Below are 20,578 nucleotides of genomic sequence, written 5' to 3'. Positions count from 1 at the left end.
AATGCGTGCAGAGCTCTATTAGTCAGACTTCACCGCAGGGAGAGGTGGAGCGGGAGACATTTGATCAGATGTTTAAGGGCATCTGGCAAACATTCATGCAAGATGAAAAGGGCCAAAGTGTTGTATGGAGAAGAAAATGATGGACCACTCCAGGATCTGTCAATGGGGTCACGAAGAGTCAGACAATTGAAATGACCGAACAGCAACAAATTCTACAGCAAAAGCAAAAAGCACAACTGCTGTCCAAACAACATGAAATATTCAATTAAGCTCATTTTTTAATTAAAATTTTTATCATGAAAGTTTGATAGTACTGGCATAAAAGAGATCTTTGAGAGAACTTTTTCTGTTCATTTCGCTTGCAATGTAAACATGAGAAATCCAGGATCTAAGTTCATCTGGCACATCTGTGTCGAAATCAGTTGAAGACCCTGGTTTGTTTTAAATTTTAAAACCTTCATTTGATTTTTTTTCATTAATTCCCTTGAAATTCTTGACCTTTTGTTTTTCCATATAAATTTTGTTGTTATTTTTTCTAGGTCATTAAAATAGTTTTTTGGGAGTCTGATTGGTATAGCGCTAAATAAATAGATTAGTTTAGGTAATATTGTCATCTTTATTATATTTGCTACGCCTATCCAAGAGGCATTTAATATTTTCCAATTGGTTAGATCAGACTTAATTTGTGTGAAAAGTGGTCTGTAATTTTGCTCATAAAGTTTCTGATTTTCCCTTGGCAGATAGATTCCTAAATATTTTATATTATCAGTAGTTACTTTAAATGGAATGATGATTGTTGGAGGGGATGCGGGAAAACTGGGACATTGATGCATTGTTGGTGGAGTTGTGAACGAATCCAACCATTTTGGAGAGTAGTTTGGAACTATGCTCAAAAAGTTATCAAACTGTGCATATCCTTTGATCCAGCAGTGTTACTACTGGGCTTATATCCCAAAGAGATTATAAAGAAGGGAAAGGGACCTGTATGTGCATGAATGTTTGTGGCAGCCCTTTTTGTAGTGGCTAGAAACTGGAAACTGAATGGATGTCCATCAGTTGGAGAATGGCTGAACAAATTGTGGTATATGAATATTATGGAATATTACTGTTCTGTAAGAAATGACCAACAGGATGATTTCAGAAAGGCCTGGAGAGACTGACACGAACTGATGCTGAGTGAAATGAGCAGGACCAGGACATCATTATATACTTCAACACCAACACCAGTTCTGATGGACCTGTGTCCTCAGCAACGAGATCAACCAAATCATTTCCAATGGAGCAGTAATGAACTGAACCAGCTACGCCCAGAGATAGAACTCTGGGAGATGACTAAAAACCATTACATTGAATTCCCAATCCCTATATTTATGCCCACCTGCATTTTTGATTTCCTTCACAAGCTAATTGTACAATATTTCAGAGTCTGATTCTTTTTATACAGCAAAATAACATTTTGGTCAGGTATACTTATTGTGTATCTAATTTATATTTTAATGTATTTAACATCTACTGGTCATCCTGCCATCTAGGGGGGGGTGGGGGGCAAGAGGTGAAAAATTGGAACAAGAGGTTTGGCAATTGTTAACGCTGTAAAGTTATCCATGCATATAACCTGTAAATAAAAGGCTATTAAATAAAAAATAAAAATAAAAAAAATAAAAAAGAGAAAAAAATAAATAAATTTTAAAACCAAGAATTTATTTTCTTTCTCTTCTATTTCTTTCATTGAAAAAAGAAAACAAAAGAAAAAAATCCTTGTAACAAATATACACAGCTAATTTAGGCACATCCCTGAGTTGGCCATGCCCCCAAATATCAGTCTTGTTCTGTATCTTGAGCCTGTCGATTTTTTTTTTTTGTCAGGAAGGTGGTGACATGCTTTATTTCATCCAAGAATTCTATTTGATCTCTTGTCTTGGGCATTTAAAAAAAAAAACTTTTGCTTGTTTTGGATTATCTTCTTTTCAGTTTGTGTGTTTTTGTTGGCCCGTTCTTCTAGAATTGCTTCTTGAATCAGGACTTTGTATTAAGACCAGATTATGAGTTTCTGGAGGGAATATTAGAAACTTGTTTGGTCCCCAATTCTCTGGGGACCTGTTGTTCCTTCTTTGGATGCTGACTACTTCAGGGATCTCAGGAGCAGCTCAGTCTAGGACACTGTTAACTTTCAATGTCCCCAAAGCTGTCTGATCGCTGCCTTCCTCAACAGAGCTTTGTAAACTCCAGAACTCAGTGGGAATCTGGGTAACACAACTTATGGCTCTCCTTCGGTTGGGGCTCCAGTAGACTTCTGGTCCCTATCAGCTAGTTGAAAGATCCTGCAGGTCAGAGTGATGGAACTATTGGTTCCACTTTGATCTGAGATTTCCAGTTATTCAGTTACAGGCTCAGGACTAAATCTTCAACCCTTCACACGGCTACTGCCGGCCTTGGACCATGGCCACATCAGATCCAGCTCCCCCCTCAGTCCACTATATCCTTAACTCACCTCTGGGGTCAGAAGGACACAACTGCCGGTTGACTTTTGTTCCTAGGAAAATATCTCGCTGTGTTTTCTTTTATATTTCCTAATCACTTTTCCCTCTGGCATTCTTCCTCGGTCTTTGCTAGTTGTCGTAGGGGAGAACGCAATGCAATTGCTTTTTTTCCCATTCTTCCATTTGGCCAATCTCCTTGAGGTTCTGCCTTTTTACATCCTAAATTTTCACCAGGAGGGAGGAGATGCTGCTTTAATAAATCCAGTGAAGGTTCAGTCCTCCCCCGATGGTCAAGATAGGTGGAAAGGGGGCTTGAAAGGGTGCACAGTTATAAATCTGTGGGTCTATTAATGACTCCAGTTGTTCGCCCACTTGATGGTAAATAAAAATAAATTATAAGATAAAGTAGGTCCATGCTGCCACAATTTTCTTTGGGCATTTAACCTTTCGTAGAAGGCAGGGCCAGAGTTGTAATGGTAGAATTGCAGGCAACATCCAGAAATAAGGAAAGGATTTTTACTGGGGCAGGGGGGAGCAGAAGAGACCTTTCCAGAGTACCTAGGACATATTCCTGTATAAATATCTATGGCCTAAGAAGTTGCATTTGCACCTCAAACTACTTAATGAGGGCTGATGCCCCACTCCTCCTCACTATTTCTGGAGCTACTTGAATAGGCACAGGGCTCCCCGACTCCCTAATTGGAGGCCGGGCCTTAGCTGTGGGGAAGGCTGGAGTTTCCGTTTTCTGGATGATTCTCTGAGTGGGCATTGATGACTTCCTGTAGTTTCTCACCAACCCCTCGCAGTCCAATATTCTTGAGCCCCTGGAGGAGCTCTCTGTATGCCCCCTTCTTGCCCTGTTTCTGGTACCAGTGTTTGAGCAGCTGGATTTTCTGCTCATCTGTGTCATTCACGTAATCATGCTTGACTCGATCAATTATGACTTCGCTTATTCTCATCTCCCGGACGAATCTTTTCACCTGGTCGAGTTCCATTCTCTCAGCAATTTGTGGAATATATTTACTCAAGTCAATATCTGAAAAGTAAAACAATAAACACGAAAAGAACGATTTTGGAACTGAATCTTCCCACAGGGACACAAAAGAAGCTTTTATGCCTTTAGGGATATGAGATCAGAGGGACAGAGCTGAGAGAAACCTCCGAGATCATTGAAGTCAAGAGTTCTTACTCTGGGGTCCACATGTTTTATTTCCATAGGTTGGGTCCCTCAAATCCTACATATTTCATCTTAGACATTTAAGAAGGGCACAAGAGTTTTGACAAGACTGCTACTGGGGTCAGGACACAAAAAAGCAGTGGGAATCCCCCCACTTCAGGACCTCCCAGGTTTCTCTTGTCTCCTCCAAGTGACACAGTGGGGACCACCGTGTCAGGAAGACCTGATCTTCAATCTCAGTAGCTCTATGACCCTGACAAGTCCTTTTACTTCTGTCTGGCTCATTTTCCTCAGCTGTAAAATGGAGATACTAATACTTGTTCTCATTTTACACAGGGAGAAACTGAGTCACAAGAGAGGTTCCTTCCACAAGCAAGTGACTCAAGAGCCCAAAAGAAAAAAAGGCACCCTCCCTCTGACCTCCTGATCCCATTCCCCAGGAGAGGAAATATGAATTCTTTGATTTTACCCAGCTGGGAGCTGGGGGGGAACAGTTGTAATCCAATCAAAAATTTTGGCTCAACAAAAGGAACAACTTGATGACAATGACAGCTATCAAAAAGCAGAAGGAACTACCTTGCTAGGTAATGAGTCCCCCATCACTGAAAGTATTTCTAACAGGCTGGAGGATCATTTGTCAGAGGGGACCAGAGAAGGACCAAAAGATTATCCACTTAGAACTGAAAGGGAATTAGGCAGTCAAGATTTGCATCAAAGAGAAGGCAAGGACGCAGAGTTTCCCAGGATTCTCCTGACTCCTCCCAATGACATCTAGATGGCACAATGGGGACCACTGCGTCAGGAAGACCTGACCTTCAATCTTAGTAGCTCGGTGACCCTGGCAAGTCCTTTAGCTTCTGTCTGCTGCATTTTTCTCAGCTGTAAAATGGAGAACTAATAGCACCTCCCTCACAGGATTGTTGTGAGAATCAAATGAGAAAATATTTGTGAAGTACTTAGAACAGTGCCTGGCACATGGAATATGGTTAATAAATTCTTGTTTTCTTCCTTTCTTCCATTTGTCTCACTAGAGAAAAATGTCAGTATTTAATGAACTATTTGAGTTAATTTTATTTTATTCTGGTCTTATCTTGGAGGAAACTCCAGAGGTGACTGGATTTTAGGCTTGGAGCAAGGAGCTCAGAGGTCATCAAGTTCAAGCCTCTCATTCTACAGAGGAGGAAACTAAGGTACCAAGATGTTAAACCATTTGCGTGAGTCCAGTCCTGCATTCACTACATCAGTTTTCTGGTCCAGTATCATCTGAACACGAATCTCCTTTACGATATCTCAACAAGTTGCCTGCCAAACAATACTTGAAGACTTCCAGTGAAGATGAACCCATTACCTCTTTCTCCCCATCCCCAATTCCTGCCCCTTCAATGAACAAGTATTTATCTTCTCTTCTCTTTTACTCCCTACCTCCATTGGAAAAAAAAGAAAAATAACGCAACCCTCAAAACTAATATGCAAACAAAACATTCCATTTTGACCATCTTCCAAATGGGCAACTCATTCTGCACCTCAATTCCCTCCCCTCTCTGGGAGAAGATGAGTAGTAGAGTTTAGCATTCTTAAAGAATTACACCTTGTTATTTCATTAATTGGAATTCTAGTCTTTCAAAGTATAGTTTTCTTAATGATACCATTATTTCAATTAAACAAGCAATTAATTTAGCAGCTGCTGGGTACACACCACTGTTTTTTAATGAGCATGGCATTGAGTGCAATAGAATTGGGGAGAAAACAACAATCTATTGCTTCTGGGAAAATAAAATAATATCTTACCTGCATAAGTCAGAGGAATGTCTTCCTATGGGAAAGAGAAGAGAGTGAGAACAAATGTATAGCATAGAATTATAGAATTTTGAAAATTGGACAGGACCTTAGAGGCCATTTTATGTGATACCCCTCATCTCTTGAAGACCACCCTCAGAAGATGATCACCACATAAATAAAATGGGCTTGGCTGTCTTGCCATTTGCTTGAGCTGCCTTGTTAACTGCATTTCTGCCAAATTTCTCCCCTTGTAGATGGGCATCTTTTTTTACTGGACCCCTACAATCTCTGTGTAAATACTTGAGGAAGTGAATCTATTCAATTTTAGAACTTTCATCTTGGGACTTGATCATCTTGGTTGGTCACTGACTGAATTCAGGTTAACAAGCCATTCTCAGTTAGTGCTGAGATGCTTCACATCTCATCCAGATATTTACATATTGGCCCAAATTACATTTCTTGATATCTGCCTCAATGCTTCATCTTCTTCCATATCTCCAGTTTTCAGGGCACAGTATTTTGGGGCACAGTAATCAAAATACCAATGGCACTAGAAAGGCCACTGGCTTATGGATCAAGCCTTCATCCTTCAGATGATATCTCCTGGACACCATTTCCTATGTGAGCTGTTTTTACTATTAGAACATAAGCTTGTTGAGGAAGGGTCACTTTTTGAGTTTTATTCCTGTTATTTAATATATTATCAGATACCTAGCAAGTATATATTAAAAACCTTTTAAAAAACCAATTTGTTCATTGGCCATGAATATACAACACTTTTATAACTAATTTGGAAAGATTACATTTTAATCAAATTTCCCGATGACCCAAACCTGGGAGGGCCACAGCTAAGACAGTGAACAATAACAAGAATTAGGGCCCCAAAGGATTTCAGCCAGCTAGAATGATGGACAAAATCTAAGAAGAAAAAATTCAGTAGGACAACATGAAAGGTTCTATATTTAGGAGTAATAAAAGCCAAAATCATAAGTGAAGGATAAGGGAATTGGAGCTTATCAGATATTTGCTTTAAAAAGATTTGGGAATTTTGGTGGACTACAAGCTTAATGAATGAAAATGTTGGTATGATAGCTTCAAGTTAATGCAACTCTAGCCCAAATTAATAGAAGCGTGTCTAGAACAAGAGAAACAACATCTAGCTATCTTCTACCATGGTCGTATCAGGTGTGGAATACTGTGTTTAGTAGGCATGATCTTTTACAAAGGACACACCAGAAACTGGTACTAGAAGGTACCCAGAGTAGGACAGTTACAGTCAACTTCTACTGATTCTACTGAGGAAATGAGAATGTTTACTAGAGAAGAAATAAGACTTCGGGGAGGAAAGCCTGCAATTAGACTTGTTCTTCTTTATTTCAAAGGACAGAACCAGGAAGTGGGTGATGTTGTAGAAAGAGCTAGTCATTATATAAAGAAAACTTTCTTAAGTGTTAGATCTCACCCAAAGGTTTCAAGTAGAAGCTGCATGGTAGAGTGGGGATCCTAGATCAAGTATAGCTTGAACTCAATGCTCTTTCAGCTCTGAGATTCTAAGATTCTGTTCTACCTAACAAAAAGACTTTTTTAAAAAATCTGAAAGAACCCTTTCTACTCCTTCTTCTACACTTAATTCCATAATAATTATATATTTAGTTTCATTCTTAAAAGATATGCATAGGTTACTTAGTTTGGGTCACCATTTAAAAAGACAGTCAATATAATTGATGCTAAGATATAGATAAACACACATACACAAACACACACACACACAAATACCCAAAAAGAGACAGACTCAGACAAACACATGTGGGCATATACAAACCCACACCCACCCTTCCAAGCTTGTCTCTTTCCGAACCTGATAGGGTATTTAGCTTTCTTACCTTTTACTTAATAGGAGTACAGAATCAATGGTCAAACTATAGCCCAGTTCAGCCCTGTATTGACCTGGTAGCTCTAGTAAGTTCCATTTTAACTGGATGGATCATAGATGTAAAGATGAAAGGCTCCTTTAAGATCATCTCAATACCACCCTCCTCAATTTACAGATAAGAAAACTGAGCAGCTAAGATCACTTAAATAATAAACCAGGATCGGAGCTCAGTCTTCTCCCTCAAAATCCAACGTTGCTTCCACTGTACTGTGTGGCTGCCCTAAACTGAACCCATAATCCTAGTGGGCCATCTTGAATATGTCTGAGTCACAAGGGAGAACCAGGAAACAGCTGTGATTCTGTTACTTTGCTCCCAGGAAAACAACTTAGCCTTAGCATGGATAGTGGGTGGGAAGCAATATCTTTGCATCTTGCAAGGGCTGAACAATGTTTTCAATTCTGAACAGACTTTCCCCACCAGTAATGGGGGAGTTCTTTGGGGCAGTTAAAGTCCCACAATTTTTCTAGAGCTCTGATAGAATGGAAAGAATGCTTCAACTGGAGTCTGGAGAACAGATGCTGATCCATAATGTGGCCAAAGTCAATACTTCCTCCCTATGAGATTTTATACTTGAAAGTATCTTGTACTTCACTATATCATCACATTAGTTTGATATAATGATATAATCACTCTAGATTGGCTTATACTCAGCATGCTGTAATGATGTCACTGTAAGGGTATTTAAGGGCTGAGAGAACTGGGGACAAAGTCAGACTCAGACTGAGACTGGCCGACTGGCAGACTGCTGGAGGAGACTGGGTCAGACTGAGACTGAGTCAGACTATGACAGACACAGACTGTGCAGGAGATAGACTGTAATGGACTCTATTCTTGTCCATTCTCTTGGTGGCTGTCGGGCTGAGACCTTCCGGAGGACCTCCAGAAAGCTAGGCCAGACATTACACTCGATGGCATCTTCTATTCAGATAAGTCCCCTGAAACTACTGTCCCTTCTATTTTCAATGCCTAGTGATTAAAATCAAAGAACTCTCCAGCATAGCTTGACATTATTTCTCCAACATCTCAACTCCCTTTGCTGAGACTTTTTTTGGAATATGAAATTCACTCTTTGTCCTGTTGTTCTCTCCCACCGATGGCTTTTACCTCTTTGGTAAAAGAGAAGACACATGGTCTCAATAGATGGCCATCTGATCTTGGCCATTTATGAAGCGCTACACTAGACTGGGATGGCAGGCATTTCCTAGCTAGAATGTGGTCCCTCCAGCCTGTTGTGACGCATCTGTTCCCCTGGGAATCGTCTGAGGACTAGAGCTCTCGACTGCCCTTTAACAGTAATTAATACTTACCTTATATTCAGGTTTTAAGTTATCGATATCCTTTTGGTGCTTTCTTCTCCAGTCTAAAATGTTAAAAAACGACAGCAGAATTAATTATCTCTGAGACAGACCAAAGCAAAGGGCAACGAGGCCATTGGAAAGCATCTCTGCCAATGCCCCCAGTACAGAGTACAAAAATTCAGACAAGAAGTAAGATCTTTCCCATAGCACATGGGGGGGGGGGACATTCACTGGGGAGCCCAAAGCACCGGGCTTTCCACAGCATTTCCAAATGTCCTTGATTTTATGATGCCTAAGACTTCCAGGTAATAGTTTTTAAACTGGCCCGAATTCTGTCATCTGATCACTGATCCAATTTAAAGCTTCCTCTTAACCTATCACATAGTCTTCCAAATGCTTTCATGTGGGAAATGATCACCCCTCATTTGCAGCCATCCTCCCCAACCCCGACTCATCAACCCACACTCCCACCCACCAATCCCCCAAAAATTGTCTAGTCCAGTGGTGCAGTGGATAGGGTGCTGGCCTGAAGGCAGGAAAATCTGGCTTCAAATCCTCCCCTTGCTCATAAGCTGTGTGACCTTAAGCCAAACATGTACTCTCTCTGAGCCCTAGTACATGAAGGGGGTGCCTCCAAAGGCTCATCTATCTCCAAATAAATCTAAGATCCTAAAATCCTATAAAATTCCTGCCTCCTTTTTCTTATCTGTAAAGTGATGGCACTGTCCCTTCCTATCCTAGATTGAGGACCCTGTGGTCCAGATGTCAGCCAATTTCTGGTCTAGTAACTGAGGGCTCCAGAAAACTCCAGAGTTTGGAGAGAGCACTTGGCACAAAAATCTCTCACTCAACCACTTGAAGGCAATTAAGGACTGGAATGATCATGCCCATTTTACAGATGAGAAAACTGAGACTCAGTAAGGTTAAAAAAATCCCTGGTCACCCATTCAATAAGCACGAGTGATTGGTCCAAGTCCAGGGAGACTGATCCACTAAGCCTATCAGAATATAAATGTCAGTTATTATTATGATGATGATCTCAATCCTCTCCAGGGACAATGTGAAAAAAGAAAGAACTTACACCAAATAATGCCAAAGACTATAGCCAGGATTGGGATCAGCAACAGGAGGTAGAACGATTTATTCTCTGGGATTTAAGAAAGACAAGTTAGGACCCACTGTGGGAGCCTCCTGAGGGTCTGTAGAAAGCAAAATAAGCTTCTTCCTGAAACAACCCCGCTCCAAAATGCTCCCCCCCTCCCTCCTGCCTCTTCCTGGTCTGTTCTTGTGGCTGGGAGCCAGAGGGAAAAGACAAACAGAAAGAGCTCCGTTACCTTGGGCCTGGCAGATAGCATCTCTGCCCTCCGTGCATTCCTCAAGGACGCCGTGTGCACACCTGGAGTGGGAGGAGGTGGGAGCATTGTAGGGCATCCGGCTTGGCAAGATGGGAGTTAGCTACGTCCCCTCACTTTACAGATACTCAAAGGCCTGATGGGACTGGATAGTGTGGGCTTTTCCCCAACCTATTCCTTAATGCAATCTTAAACCTATCAAAGTGTATTCATTCACTGAGGATATATTAACCCTGGCTACGCTGTGCCAGGCATTGGGGCTACAATGGCAAACCTAGGTCATTCCCATCCCTTTATCTTCACTCCTCCCCCATCACCGCTCCTCACGACCTCCCAGAAGTAAGTTTCTCATTCAATCAATCCATCATTTGACCAACATTTATAAAGCAACTGCTCTATGCTAAGCGCTGGAGATAGAGACAAAAGCATAGCGGTCCCTGCCCTCACGAGGCTCACATTCACAATTATAATAACGGGGTAGTCATCATACTCTTTACAGTGCCAGGAAGCTACTCCCAGGGATTAGGGGGGTAAAAGCAGCTGAGGCTCAGAGTTTATGCCGAGAGTTAGAATTGGGAAGTATGTGGTAGTGACTTGTGGCTGTGATGGAGAGTCTGGAGTTCAAGGAGTTGATTATGCACATCCCCCTCCACGTCCCAGCAGGCCCTGTTTCTCACCTTGTGACCTCCGGGCCTTTTTAGAGGATGGGGCTGACCTCAGAATCCCTGGGAAGCATTTTCCTCACAGGAAGGGAAGGATGGGAATCCTTAGGGAAGATGGGGCCCTTGTATAATATCCCATGCCTCTCTACACAAGTTAGGATCATGGGGCTCTATGAGAAGAATGCCGGTGAGATCACCTTATGTAAATCTCTCAGGGAGGAGGAAACAGACCCAGAAAGGAGAATGGCTTGATTAGGGTTGAAAACGAGGGTTCTGGCTTCCACTTTGTGTTCTCCTGTACTCCTTACTACCAGTAAGAGAACTCACACCCAGACTATTTTAGAGCGAGATAAAAAAACCATCAGACTTACTGAGTGCAGGGGTAACAAAGCTTACACACAGGAGTGCTGCAAAAAAAGTTCTTGGCACATCCACAAATCACGTCTCGAATGGTGGTACAATTCTCTCGGATTTCCAGGCCTAAAAAGAAATTTTCAGGGTTCATCATTGTGATCCGGAACGTCGTCTGTCCTGGCAGACACTAATCCCATCTTCTCTCGTCACCACCATCGGGCTTGCCCTGCTCTATTCCAAAATCCCCACTAGATACCCATTGTCTCTTTCCTTGGCATTTAATGCTCTCCCTGACCTGGCTCCTTCCCATGCGTGCTGGAACACACCCCACCGCCCTCCCTCACCAAGTGGCTGCAGCCCATCCCTTAGCCCAAGGAGGGTGCCCTTCTATGGAACCTGACTTCTGCTTCCAGGCTTAGTGGAGCATTATCTCCTCGTGGCTGAAAGTCTTTTCCCCTCTTGAAGTATCCCTAGAGAATTCTGTCTGGATTTCTCTCCTGTTTCATCTCACCTGGTGTTGCAGCATTCAGGGTAGGGGACGTGTTCATTTTTATGGGCAGAGACTAAGGCACCTTTTAGTTTTGTAACCCCCGCACCCAGCACCATACGCCTTACATGTAGTAGATGCTAATATGGGTATTTGTCAAATTGTTTAAGTGAATCAATTAATAACTTTAAAAAACCATCATTTTTTCCTCTCTCTCCATGTCAATCAATAAACAAGCATTTATCAAGAGCCTACTATGTGCCAGGCACTATGCAAACACTAACATTCCCGGCTCCCAAGGAGTCTGCATTCAAATGGATGAGATGATTTGCACATGCATGGGTGTATATGGGACATGATAACCTTAGAAAAGCTGGCCCTCTAGCTGAAGGAGCAAGGAAAAGCTTCCTGCAAGAGGGAGCCCCTGAGCACAGTGGGAAAAGAAGCTGGGCTTCCGAGAGGAAGAGGTGAAGAACGGTCCAAGTAGGAGAGGAGAACCAGGACAAAGGGAGCCAGAGCCAGCCCAGGGAGAGTGTGTAGGCAAGTGATGTGTGAGCAGGTTGGCAGAGGCCAGAACATGGTGAACTGCAAACTAAGAACTTTCAGTCTGTTCTTACAGGTGATGTAGGGAGTTTATAGAGACAGGTCATGTCTGGGTTGTAACAAACCCAGGGCAGCGAGGTGGCTCAGTGGGTAGTGCACCAGCCCTGAAGTTAGGGGACCTGAGTTCAAATCTGACCTCAGACACTTAACACAACACTGTGTAACCCCAATTGCCTCAGCAAAAAAAAAAAAAAATCACTTTAGCAGTTGTGTAGCGAGGCTGGAGACAAGGAGGCCAAGAAGGAGGCGAATCCTTCAGGCCGGGCCAAAGTGAGTGAGGCCCATGTTAAGCTGAAGGCAGGGGCAGACTCAGCAGAGATGGTGGAGGCTGAAATGAGTGAACTAGACGGAGGTGTGGAGGATGTTCCCAAAGCTGCAAACCTAGGGTGGGGGAGCAACTAATCACCAACCCAGTGAGGAGTGGGGGTGCACATGAATGAAAAAGGAGGCCCGAATCATCCTCGATAACTGACACGGTCTCATGTTTACGCTCACCCTGGGAAGTGCTCGATCCTAGGCTCCATCGGGAAAGCTAAGCTAGGCCTCTGAGTTCTTTCTAATGGTACTCAGTACTCCCGGAGCCAGGGCAGTCTAGAACAAGCTGAGAGGAGCACTCTGTAGCGTTTGTGCCTTAGGATGTAGCTTCTGACTGCCTGGGTTTGTGCCGCCTCCCCCTCCCCGGCTCTCTAGCTCCTAGTGTACCCCCGACCTCATCATGATATTGCATCGGTTCTGTGTATACACATGCATATACCTGTACCTACAGGTGTGTGTGTGTGTGTGTGTGCACACATGTATACATACATATAAGCTCCTAGAGACTCCTTTGCATTTCTCTTTGTGTCCCCCCTGCACAGAGCAGTACCTGCATGTACTTTGTGCTTTAAAAATGCTCATTGACTGACTGACTGACTGCTGTCCCCCTGGCCCTCTCTGTTATCCTGCCTCCCTGAGGTCAGTGCGGGGCGGCGACTCAGCTCCGTGCTCCAAGGAAGGCACCGGCCTCTACCTCTTGCTGGCACTACCCCCAGCCAGCACATGGAGATGGTCTGGGAAACAGCTTAGCCAGAGGGAAGGAGAGGAGAGACAGGCCAGATGACAGGCACTGGGCTCTGGGGGGCACGTCAGCTGTTCCCCATGTCTGAGCAGCATCCCTCTGTTTGCTGATGGTGTCCTATGGGCCAGGCCAGGCTACTGCTGAGCTGTCTGAATGTGACTCACAAGTACAGAGAAAAGTCATGTCCCTTAGATCCCTCTGGAGTTTCGTCCGTCCCCAGAGGGTGGCCCTTTGTCTCCTCCTTTCCACCCACTCCTGTCTCCTCCTGGTAGCCAGGGTCCCCATTCTGGGTGCGGTCCCTTGTCTCTCACATCATCGCTGTGCATCTGATTATTTATTTTAATGAATAGACTGAAGAGCATCAAAACTCTGACCTTCACATCCCTCCTGACCTTGGTTACCTGTGACCCCTTCTGACCTTTCCCCTTTCTGCCCCAGCCCACAGTTGGATGTCAGCAGGGCCTGTTGGCCCATGGAATGTGGCGCCAGGTGCATCACAGACGCTAAAGAAGAGTTTTCTGCACGGAGCTGGCGGCGCGCGCTGCGGGCACTCGGCCCTGACTGACTCACCGTGTTCTTTATCACAAAGGCCGCACCGTAGACATTTATTATGGTAGTGAGGTTGGTCCGTGTAATCCTTCCCAGGTATACATCCGGTGCACTGCGGATGGCCCCCGGCCACCTGGCAGTCAGAGACTTTCTTTGTGCCTGTCCAAGAGCAGAAGAGTGTTTGCAATGTGGGCTGGGAAATATTTAACAACCAGGTCTTCAAAAACAACTTAGGCATTTCACACTTTCCGGCTTAATCTGCACTCTCAGCATCTTCCCCATCACTCTCTTAAATCTAGACACTCAACAAGATGATGAAGCAAACCCTGATTTGCAGCATTTGCCCATTTCTGGAGGGACACGGAAAATTTAACAGTCAATTCTGACAAGCATGAGCTGGCTCCAGCCCGCCACTGCAAATGGGCATTTTTAAAGCACAAAGTACATGCAGGTACTGCTCTGTGCAGGGGGGGCACAAAGAGAAATGCAAAGCAGTCTACACGGCCACTCTCCCGTCAGTCCTTTCCGTTCCCCCCCCAGTCTCAGAGAGCCATGAGCCCCCCTTCAAAGAAGACTAATAGGTTTTCAGGGTTGAAAGGCAGGTCAGAGCCCACCTAGTTCCTCCCTACAAGCAGCCCCAGAGGAGCTGTCCAGCACTGGTGGGAAGACCCCGTGAAGAACAGCTGTGTCTACCCAAAGTGGCCAAATCTCTCCAGAGGCTTTGGCCTTTTAATCCCACAATCCCACTGCAGTCAGCTGGCTCACTGCCGGCTGGGAGGGAGAACAGGTAGAAGTCTAGGAGCCCCCTGATTTTACAGGGGACAAAACGAGGCTCAGGGAAATGAAATGCTTTTACTGGATCACAGAGTTACAGGTGCCAGGGATTCTCACTGAAAGGCAAGAGAATTACCTGAAGCAAGAGCACTAAATCCTGATATCAGGAATTGAGCCTAGAACTTCTGACTCCAGAATCAGTAAATCAGGAGAGCCAGGAAGCCCTCTGAGGTTTAGGAAGGTTCATCCCTCAGGCTCCCACCCATCTTAATGCTCTGACCTATATGGCCTATCTGTCTTCTCCATAGGAAGCTCCCAGGAGGGCCCCTGTTGTTCTAAGCTGGAGCTCTCTTGCCCTCCTCCTTCAAAAGCTGCTGCCCTATTTGCATTTTGCAGCATTTTTAACTGGTCGCTGCTCCTTGCAGGCTTTCCTGTCCCGGCCTTTTGCAACCAGCACCAGAGGGGGGTGGGGGTGGGGGGAGGTGGGATGGGGGGGGGTGGCTGTCTCTGCCACTTGGCTGGAAAATGCAAATCCCCCCTGCTTCCTCACTCTGGCCAGGCCCTATGGCTGCTTTACAGGGGGAGGGGCCGGGCCAAACAGGGAAGGCAGAGGCTCCCACACGACCCTATGACTCATCGACATCAGAAGACATCAGCAGGAACTCGGTGCTCCCTCCCCTAGTGCTTTGAAGGCAGGCAGACCGTCGGTTTGGGTGGATTTGGTTGAGACGAGTGTATCTATTAACCACCTGTTACGGGCTAGGTAGGGGAGATACAAAGATGAGAGTAAAATTATTCCTTCCCTCAAGGAGCTTACGGCCCCCTGGGATGTGCACATTGCACACAACGAGTAAATAATGGAGTCATTTCAGAGAAAAGAACCCTTCATAACTGAGGGATGGGGAGGGGAATCAGGAAAGGCTTCCTGTAGGAGGTGACATGTGAATGAAGCTAAGAATTCCAGAAGGTTACCGGGTATTCCATGAATAGGGGACAACCTACGAGGTCATGGAAGCAAGAAACTGAATTTCATAAAGGAAAAAGCAGGAAAACTAGGCTGTCGGGAATATACATGCATGAGGGAGAGGTATGGGTAATAATCCTGAAAAGGCTGAGAACAAGTAATAGTAATAATAATAATAGCAATAGCTAACACTTATAAAGCACCAACTATGTGTCAGGGACTAGACTAAACACTTTATAATAATAATAATAGCAATGGCTAACACTTATAAAGCACCAACTATGTGTCAGGTACCAGACTAAACACTTTATAATAGTAATAATAATAGCAATGGCTAACACTTACAAAGCACCTACTATGTGTCAGGGACTAGACTAAACACTTAATAATAGTAAAAATAATAGCAATGGCTAACACTTATAAAGCACCTACTATGTGTCAGGGACTAGACTAAACACTTTATAATAATAATAATAGCAATGGCTAACACTTATAAAGCACCTACTATGTGTCAGGTACTAGACTAAACACTTAATAATAGTAATAATAATAGCAATGGCTAACACTTATAAAGCACCTACTATGTGTCAGGGACTAGACTAAACACTTTATAATAATAATAATAGCAATGGCTAACACTTATAAAGCACCAACTATGTGTCAGGTACTAGACTAAACACTTTATAATAGTAATAATAATAGCAATGGCTAACACTTATAAAGCACCTACTATGTGTCAGGTACTAGACTAAACACTTTATAATAGTAATAATAATAGCAATGGCTAACACTTATAAAGCACCTACTATGTGTCAGGGACTAGACTAAACACTTAATAATAGTAAAAATAATAGCAATGGCTAACACTTATAAAGCACCTACTATGTGTCAGGGACTAGACTAAACACTTTATAATAATAATAATAGCAATGGCTAACACTTATAAAGCACCTACTATGTGTCAGGTACTAGACTAAACACTTAATAATAGTAATAATAATAGCAATGGCTAACACTTATAAAGCACCTACTATGTGTCAGGTACTAGACTAAACACTTTATAATAGTAATAATAATAATAGCAATGGTTAACACTTATAAAGTACCTACTATATGTCAGGTACTGGGCGAAACACTTTATAACAGTAATAATAATAATAATAATAGCAATGGCTGACTTATAAAGCACTTACTATGTGTCAGGTACTGGGCTAAACACTTTATAACAGTAATAATAATAGCAATGACTGACACATAGTAGGTGTGTCAGGTACTGGACTAAACACTTTACAAATATCTTTGACTCGCAGAACAGCTCTGAGAAATAAGTGCCTTATTACTGATGAGGAAACTGAGATAAATGGATAGAGTTACTTGCCCACTTGCCCACACAGCTAGCAAAGGACTGAGGCTGAATTTGAATGGGGATCTTCCTGACTTGAAGCCTGGAACTCCTTGCATTGGTGATGCCCCCTAATTGTCATTAAGCACTGATGGCAAGCTTGTATCCAGGGCCATTTCCAGTCATCCTGATCTCTATCCGGCCTCTGGACCCAGTTGGCTCTGGAGGGTTCAGTGAGGCAAGTGGCATTAGAGAGCATATAGAGGAGTTAGTGTTTTTTCCTAGGACGATCGAGGCAGCCTCATCTGCCCACTTTCCTGTCACCTACGTCCCAGGAGGCACAGTACAAGGGAAGCTATGGCAGGACAAGGGCAGCACTTGTGAGGGTAATTAGGGGATCTTACCAAAAAAACCCTGCCATGTCAAGAGCGATTTTCTAGCATTTGATACCTACCGGGAGGGCACAGCTGGCAGCAGATGTTCCCTACAGGGTGCTGGTTTTGGGGACACATCACCTCTCTCTTAGTGAAGTTTTTCTTTACTTGTGGCCACTTGGAATCAGTACCAAGCCAGGGGGACATGTTTCTGCAAAAGGCTCCATCGATGCTAATTAAAACCTACAAAAGAAATATTATACAGTCATCCTGATGAATATTAACTAGACCTGAATAATGCCCTCTGCCTAGACCTTGTTTATACAGAGAGGCTTTATAATTCATTTACATTTTCCTTGAAGCATTTACAAACTATGGTGCTGGAGGCATGTTCTGAAATAACATTAGGGAATTAAATTCTGAAATAAATGTTACCTTTAAGCAAAATGTAGTTTTCTCTTTATCACCTTTAATTTAGTGTATTTTTTCAGTTACCTTGTCTGAAATCGTCATTGTTATACCTGCTTTTTTTTGTGCATTTATATGCAAAATAACAGATTTTGCCACAGCTTCATTTTTATGAATCTTTGTATTTCAAGTGTTTTTCTTAGAATTAGCATATTACTGGATTTTGCTTTCTAATCCATTCAGTGCAAGCATTTTCATTTTGAGTCAATTTAAACTATTCCTACTTGTTTAATTGTTCATTCCCTTCCATTCCACTCTTTATTAATTTTTCTTTGCTATATTCTTCCTCCCTATTTATTTTGAGTTATCGCTTTTTTCCCATTTTAATTTTTTCTTCACTATCTTCTCTCCATGCTCAAAGTCTGTTTCATTTATTCCTAACCCTTCCTTGTCAAAACAGAAGAAAACTATAGATCATGATCTCTAATGACAGAGATGCAAAAATTTAAATGAAATATTAGCAAAGAAGCTAAAACAATATATCACAAAGATTATACATTATGATCAGTTTGGATTTAAAGGCTCAGTTTAATATTAGGAAAACAAATATATGCAGTTATATTTATTATAAAATCGACAGAAACAATAGGATTATAACAATTCAGAAAAATTATTTGACAATAATGAACAATTTCCTACTAAAAACATTCTAAAAATAGGAATAAATGGCATAAATTTTTAGGAGCTGTATCACTAATAGTATAGCTGGAAGGGATATACATAAGCTATAAGGTGAATATGAGGGAATAAAATAAGTAATTGGGTGCAGAAGAAAGGGAGGGGTAAAATGTGTAAAATTTTACAAAATTTTTGTACAAAATTTACAAAAATTTTACAAAAAGAGGTGCAAAAAACCTTTACAATTGAGGGAATGATGGGAAAAAACCCTGAAGAAAAATAAGAGAGAGAAAAAGAGAGAGAGAGAGAGAGAGAAAGCATGCATCTCAGAACATTGCTATTACTTAGTATATAATACACTTGACTTTGCTTGGAGGACTTTCCAGGTTTTTTCTGAGAGCATCCTGCTCATCATTTTCCATAGAATAATAACATTCTATCATCATCTCATACCAAGTTTATTCAACCATTCTTCAATTAATGAGCATCCCCTCAATTTTCAATTAATTTTTTAACCTGAGAAGAGAGTTGCTACAAATATTTTTGTACACATAGATCCTTTTTTATTTTTTTTTAACTCTTTTGGGATTCATGCTTAATAGTGATATCATTAGGTCGAAGACCCTTTAGGCACAGATCGCATCTTTTGATCATTTTTCCTTTGGGACATGGCTCTTATTTTTTATAAATTTGGCTTAGTTCCCTCTATGTTTGAGAAATGAGGCCTTACCAGAGAAATTTGCTCCAAAATTCTTTTTACACTGACTATTGCTAACTGTATTTCCCTCCATTGTCTTCTCTCTCCTTTTACCTTGTCCCTCCTCAAAAATAATTTGCTACTGACCACTCCTTCCCCTAATATGCCCTTCTTTTATTACCTTCTCCCCCTTCTCATATCTCCTTCCCCTCCTACTTTCCTTCAGTATAAGACAGATTTCTATATCCAGATTAATTGTGCATATTATTTCCTCTTTGAACCAATTCTGATGACAGTAAGGTTCACACCCTGCCTCTCCCTTCCTTCTCTTCCCCTCCACTGTAAAAGCTTTTTCTTGCCTTTTTATGGCAGATAATTTACACCACCCCTCTCTCTTTCCCTGTCTCCAGAACGTTCTTCCCTTACTCCTTAATTTCACTTTTTAAAAGATATTATCCCTTCATATTCAGCTCACACCCACAGGTGTTTTGATGTTGTCTCTTTTGAGTTTGTGTCTTGATCTTCCTTGTGACCGACCACAATAGCTGGCTGTGGTCAAATTCTTTTTTTTTTTTTTTAATGTTTTTGCTCATCTTTTTTCCTTTCTTTTAAATCTGACTTCTATTCCTGGGTAGAAGGGACACTCTCTCAGACTTCTTGTGCCAGTGGATACTCTGGCTATTCATGTAGTCCTTCTCTGAGGTTGTCCTGAGGTCCAGAGGGGACCCAATTGTCTGGGGCTGCTCTGAGGGGGGTGGAGTGAGGGATGTCTGACACTTCTGGGGACCAGAGTGGTTTGGCAGCATATCCGGTGCCGAGCTGGGGTCCTAGTGTTGATGTCTGGGACAAGCGGAAGGCAGTGGGTGCTTCTGTTTCCCCAGGGCTACACTGGTGGTCGGGTCACAGGAGGCTGCCTGTTGTTTAGGCTCCCAAAAGCCTGTTTGCCCAGGGCAGTGCTGAAGAATATGGGGGTTCTTAGAGCTGGAGTCTGCCTGGTCCCTGTCTATGCTGAAGAATGTGGAGGGAGCCGGTGCTGGTGTCTGCTTGTTCCACTGCACTGGTGCTCAGAACCTCCCACAAAACAGAACATTGTCACGTGTCCAGCAGAACATCAAGGAGGATTGAAAATATATAACAACACATACCAGTTAGAGAAAGTACATTATTAGTAGAAAAATTTATATTCATGAGTGTTCATCTTTTATTTATTTCCTTGTAAATTGTTCTTTTTTCTCTGCCGTGTACCTTTTTAACTTTATTTTCCCCTCTTTCATCCCTCCCACCATCCCCAAAGAAGGCTATAATTAAGAAAGGATATATTTCTGTGTGTATATATAAAATATATGTTTATATATAATATATAATGTATATATATATGTATGTATCTATATATACACTTATCTACACACATAGACACATACATCTTTCCTATCCCTGCTGACCTTTTGTTTTAATTCTGCTCCTAACTTGCTTTGCTATTACTTAACTTCCCCCTCCTATGGATCCCCTCCCTTGTCTTCTTCCCTCATCCTTTGCTTCCCTGTAAGCTCATCCCTCCTCTCTTATTTCTTTATAGATTTTGAAGGATATTTTACCTTTCACAGCACAT

At 42.4% G+C, this 20,578-nt stretch overlaps 1 protein-coding gene across 1 annotated transcript in view; it reads right to left on the bottom strand.

Annotated features, from left to right (window-relative positions):
• Positions 1-1,711: 1,711 nt before the first annotated feature.
• Positions 1,712-20,578, bottom strand: part of FAS (Fas cell surface death receptor) — a 40,754-nt gene continuing 21,887 nt past the window's right edge. The window contains exons 2-9 of the mRNA XM_031956991.1: positions 17,267-17,429; positions 13,754-13,891; positions 11,054-11,162; positions 10,003-10,064; positions 9,750-9,815; positions 8,678-8,730; positions 5,446-5,470; positions 1,712-3,516 (exon numbers count right to left, since the gene is read on the bottom strand). Coding sequence (XP_031812851.1) covers positions 3,194-3,516; positions 5,446-5,470; positions 8,678-8,730; positions 9,750-9,815; positions 10,003-10,064; positions 11,054-11,162; positions 13,754-13,891; positions 17,267-17,429 — 939 coding nt within the window. The 3' untranslated portion in view covers positions 1,712-3,193. The remainder of the gene's footprint in view (positions 3,517-5,445; positions 5,471-8,677; positions 8,731-9,749; positions 9,816-10,002; positions 10,065-11,053; positions 11,163-13,753; positions 13,892-17,266; positions 17,430-20,578) is intronic.

The sequence above is a fragment of the Sarcophilus harrisii genome, chromosome 2 (genome assembly GCF_902635505.1).
Source record: "Sarcophilus harrisii chromosome 2, mSarHar1.11, whole genome shotgun sequence".
Taxonomy (NCBI): Eukaryota; Metazoa; Chordata; class Mammalia; order Dasyuromorphia; family Dasyuridae; genus Sarcophilus; species Sarcophilus harrisii.
This window is presented reverse-complemented; position numbering and strand designations above follow the sequence as displayed.